The following is a 4,562-nucleotide window of genomic DNA, read 5'->3' on the forward strand; positions in this document are numbered from 1 at the left end:
CCCCCCCCCCCCGCGTGGGCGTGCCGGGTCTTGGGTCTGCGTCTTCACCGCGTCTTGAGCCTTCGGGCTTCGCCCTGTGGAGTCCCCCAGCTGCTGAGATGCTCGCTGGGTGTCACTGAGTTTTCTGTGACTTTGCCCGGTGGCATTTCGGGGGGGTCCTGATCCCTTAGGTCTGCGCAGGCGCCAGGCTGTCCTGCCGCAGGTCCCCGGGGCAGAGGGTGGAATGCCCAGGGCTGTCACCGGTGGCTGGGGCCAGTTGGGCTGTTTTGCGGCTCGCTCTGGGCAGCTCGCTGCTGGTCAGAGGCGGCCAGCGCTGCCCGGTGGCCCCGCCGCGGGTTGCTTGGCCTTCACTTGTCCTTCCTGGCCGCAGAGGTGCAGATGTACGTGTGCAACAAGGAGGTGTACGGCTTCCTGCCCGTGCCGCTGCGCGCGCACAGCACCCTCCAGGACGAGGCCGAGAGCTTCCTGCACGTGCAGCTGGAGGTCATGGGTGAGTCTGCGCCTGCCCCGGAGGGCTGTTACCTCCCTCTCTCTGCCACTTTGCATCCATGCCGTGAATGCGAAATGAGCGCCGCAGGTTCGCAGTGAGCTGGGACCTTAGGGTAGGCAGGGGTAGGCTTCCTGGAGGAGGTGCTGGTAAGTGCAGCAGGAATAGGAGTTTACTAGGAAGGGAATTACAGCCAGAGCAAGGCTGGAGGGGACACGAGCTTGGAGGGCAGGTGATCCCAGGGTGCAGGGGCAGGGCTGGCAGCAGGGGGCGTCAGACATCTGGCTGTAGAGAAGGCAGTGGGGAGCCATAGAGGGTGTGGGAGCAGAGAGGGCAGCAGGTTCTTTCAGACGGTCGTTGGGAATATATGTCAGCGTCAGGAAACACTCATCTCAGGCCATTTCTTCCCCCTGCTCCTGCCAAACCCACAACCTTCTATTTAACTGGAATGGGTTTTACTCCTCCCATTTTACTTAAATAAATGTATCTGATAAAGAAAACTCTACAACTTTTTTGGGGGGTACCAGGGATTGAACCCGGGGGTGCTTAATCACTGAGCCACATCCTAGCCCTCACTGAGTTTTTTGGGCTTTGCTAAGTTGCTGAGGCTGGTTTTGAACTTGCAGTCCTCCTGCCTCAGCCTCCCAGTTACTGGGATTACAGACGTCCGGACAGGAAACTAAACATTTGGCCACAGTTGTGGGCTCAGGTCTTTGGCACGTCCCTCCGTACCCCAGGGCATTGGTTCAGGGCTTCCTCCACTGCCAGGACCCACCCATGCACAAGGTCCTTTGCATAGACCCTCTGCACCCGCTGCCTATGATGCTCATCCACCTCCAGAGGATTCACAGCCCCTGATACAGTGCACGTGGTCTGTACGTGGGTGCTCTGTCTTGTTTAGGGATTAACCAAGAAAAACAGTCTGTATGTATTTAGTACAGGTGACTTTTTTTTTTTCCAGAATAATTTACATTAGTTGTTAGTCAGATGCAGAACCCATGGATACAGGGGACCGACTGCATGTATAAAAACAAGCCCATAAGATATGAATGAAGCTAGCGGCTGTGCCTCCTGGGCCTGAAACAGGACGAACACAGGGTGCTGAGTGGCTTTAGGGTGGTGCGGCCCTGTCCTGGGCTGGACATGCAGGTGACTGCAGAGGCCTGTGAGGCTGCCCCACGGCACAGATGTGGAGGGTCTGGAAGGGGCCTCTGCCCAGGACTCAGTTGCCCTAGCCTTCACTGTTTCTGTGAATAGTCTGTCTGTGGCTCCCCCTGGTGGCTAAAAGTGGACCGTCACCCTGCCCTCTGCTTTTGGGAAAACTTTAGGGTCCTTTTGAGATTGCTGTCCCTGGGGCAGTCCACCCAGGATTGACCAGGATTGACCAGGATTGAGGCTCTGTCACCTGCAGATATCCAGTGCTGACCTGGCTGCAGTCAAGGGAGTGGGCCTGTGTAGCACCTGCAGGGCAGCCACAGTGCTCCGAGTTTAAGTTTTCAGCTATTTCTATTATTTCCGATAGGAAAACAACTCATGTTGCTGTTAAAACCTCAGAACATGACAGTGTGTGGCTACTTTGCTCATTCTCAGGAGCTAGAACAAACCACGCAGAACAGATGGACGATGGCCTGGAAGTTTTAGATATTTGTGCAAATACTTCCTTGTGCTCCGAGGAAAAATCACATTTTCTGGCCGGGCGTGGTGGTGTGCCCCTGTAATCCCAGAGACTTAGGAGGCTGAGGCAGGAGGATTTTGAGTTCAAAGCCAGCCTCAGCAACTTAGTGAGACCATATTATTAAAAAATAATGAAAAGGACTGGGGGACTGGGGTTGTGGTTCAGTGGTAGAGCACTTACCTAGCGTTTGTGAGGCACATAAAAATAAATAAACAAAATAAAGGCATTGTGTCCATCTACAACTAAAAAAATAAAAATAAAAAGGATTAGGGATGTGGCTCAGTGATTAACCGCCCCTGGGTTCAATCCCTGGTACAAAAAAAAAAAAAAAATTCTGTCCACATGCAGGTACCTGTACTGTGTTATGCACGTGGTATTGCTCCCAAATCTTCTCCCTCAGCCTTTCCCCCTCCCTCCTTTCTTTTGTGGAGCTGGGGTGGAACTTGCCTCTGGTGTGCTGGGCCGGTGCTATACTCTGAGCCGCATCCCCAGCCTCAGTATGGTGCATTAGATGAGTGGAATCACAGAGCTCGGCGTCTTCCCTTTGATTCATGGGCCGTATGCAGCGGTGGCCTGCTCACTTTGCCTTGCTGTATAGTATTCCACACAGCCATTTAGCCACTCATATACCTGCTCTTGGCCAAGTCACATGTCCCACTGGCCCAACAACCACCACATCCCTCAGCCAGTTTTCCCCTTGTTCTCCCAGGGTGTCCGTGAGCTTGCTGTTGCATGTGTGTGAGAAAGTTCCAGGTTTGCATCAGCAATGTTAGAGTGCAGTCCCTGAGACCACGCTCCCTCCCCACATGGTAGCAAGCGCAGGGTCCCCGAGAGCACCCTCAGGTTTGACCCGGAACCCACTGGGAGCTGTTCTACTCAGTTTCTAACACCCATAGGGCAGCTCAGGGAGGGGAGGAGGTGGGGGGGCGAATCTAGAAAGCTCCATGCAGAGCTCCCGGGTGTCCCCTCCTGCTGGCTGTGGACAGCACCGCTTCCCCGCAAGGCTGTGGGGCAGGATGCAAGGACGCCTCGGCTCGCTCTCCAGCGTTTGCACTGGGCTGAGTCCTTAGACATGGCTGCCCCCCCTCCCCGTGGCTGAGCTGTCCCCAGGCCCACCAGAAGTGGAGTTGACGCCATGTGGCCCAAGACCCCCACCCTAAGGCACAGCGTCACTGTGTGGTGTGACCCCAGGCCAGCCTGGGCACTGCTGTGGGTCAGCACAGCCCCGGGGCTTGGAGGTCATGCGGGGCAGAGGCCAGGGCTTGGCCAGTTCCAGGGCCTCACTGCGCGCCGCGGTCGGGGGTTTCAGTGGGGGTCACTGTGCCCGCGCTGCTGCCCTCCCGCCATGCCTGGGGCTCCGTTTCCCTAGAACTGACCGCAGGGCCGAGGACCCCCAGCCCCAGCCCTGCAGGCCCGCCCTCCTCATTTTGGCCCTTGGCCTCTGTAACACACGGTTTCCAAAGAGGTCGCGTCCCGGGGTCCTGATGGTTGACGGCCAGCATACACTTCGGGGACACAGTTCAACCTGTCAGGACCTGTGTGGTCCAGCGGCATCTCTTCATTTATTATCCCACTTTATAAACGAGGCACAGACTGGTCAAGGTCACACACACGGTTTGCCATCATGTCTTTCCTGCTCTGAGTGACGACTGAGCGCCTTCTGTGGGCCTGGCCCTGTGGTGGGTGGTGGGAACCCAGTGCAAGCAGAGAGCCCCCTGTCCTTCCCCTGGAGCTCACAAGGGGCAGTCATGGGGCCAGAGAGGTAGGAGAGCAAGAATGGGGCCTTGGTGGTGAGGCCCAGGTGCCTGCCCAGTCTAGGGAGGTCAGGAGACCTCCCTGTCCCCTTGACATTGTAACTTGGGGGTGGAGGGAGAAGGTTGTTTCAGTGTGTATGCAAAGGTCCTGGGGTAGGGATGTGTGTTGGTATGGGGCAGCGCCAGCAGCTAGAGTGAGGTGGTTTCTGGGGAAGGGGCGGAGCCTGGGAGGAGATGGGGGAGGTGTGTGGGCAGGGGGGCAGGGGCCCCAGGACCCCAGCGACCCTTGGTTTCTCTGCCCCGCAGTGAAGCATCCCCCCGTGGAGCACTCCCGGTTCATTTCGGCACCTACCAGGACCCCCGACAAGATGGGCTTTGACGAGGTGGGCTGGGTTCTCCCTGGGGAGGGGCGAGGCCAGCCTGATGGGGGTCCCACCGAGGCTCTGGCTGCAGGTCTTCATGATCAACTTGAAGCGGCGGCAGGACCGGCGGGAGCGCATGCTGCGGGCGCTGCACGAACAGGAGATTGAGGCCCGACTGGTGGAGGCCGTGGACGGCAAGTGAGTCTGTCCTGGGATGTGCGAGTATAGACCACACTGGAGGGGGAGCGGGATGAGTCGCCCGGCCTGTGGGCTGTCTCTTATAC

General features: G+C 57.5%; 1 protein-coding gene across 1 annotated transcript in view; it reads left to right on the forward strand.

The window, feature by feature from the left end:
- Positions 1-4,562, forward strand: part of Colgalt1 (collagen beta(1-O)galactosyltransferase 1) — a 20,933-nt gene that overhangs the window by 11,663 nt on the left and 4,708 nt on the right. The window contains exons 6-8 of the mRNA XM_048795360.1: positions 371-490; positions 4,223-4,299; positions 4,370-4,479. Coding sequence (XP_048651317.1) covers positions 371-490; positions 4,223-4,299; positions 4,370-4,479 — 307 coding nt within the window. The remainder of the gene's footprint in view (positions 1-370; positions 491-4,222; positions 4,300-4,369; positions 4,480-4,562) is intronic.

This window comes from Marmota marmota, unplaced genomic scaffold (assembly GCF_001458135.2).
Source record: "Marmota marmota marmota unplaced genomic scaffold, marMar, whole genome shotgun sequence".
Classification (NCBI taxonomy): Eukaryota; Metazoa; Chordata; class Mammalia; order Rodentia; family Sciuridae; genus Marmota; species Marmota marmota.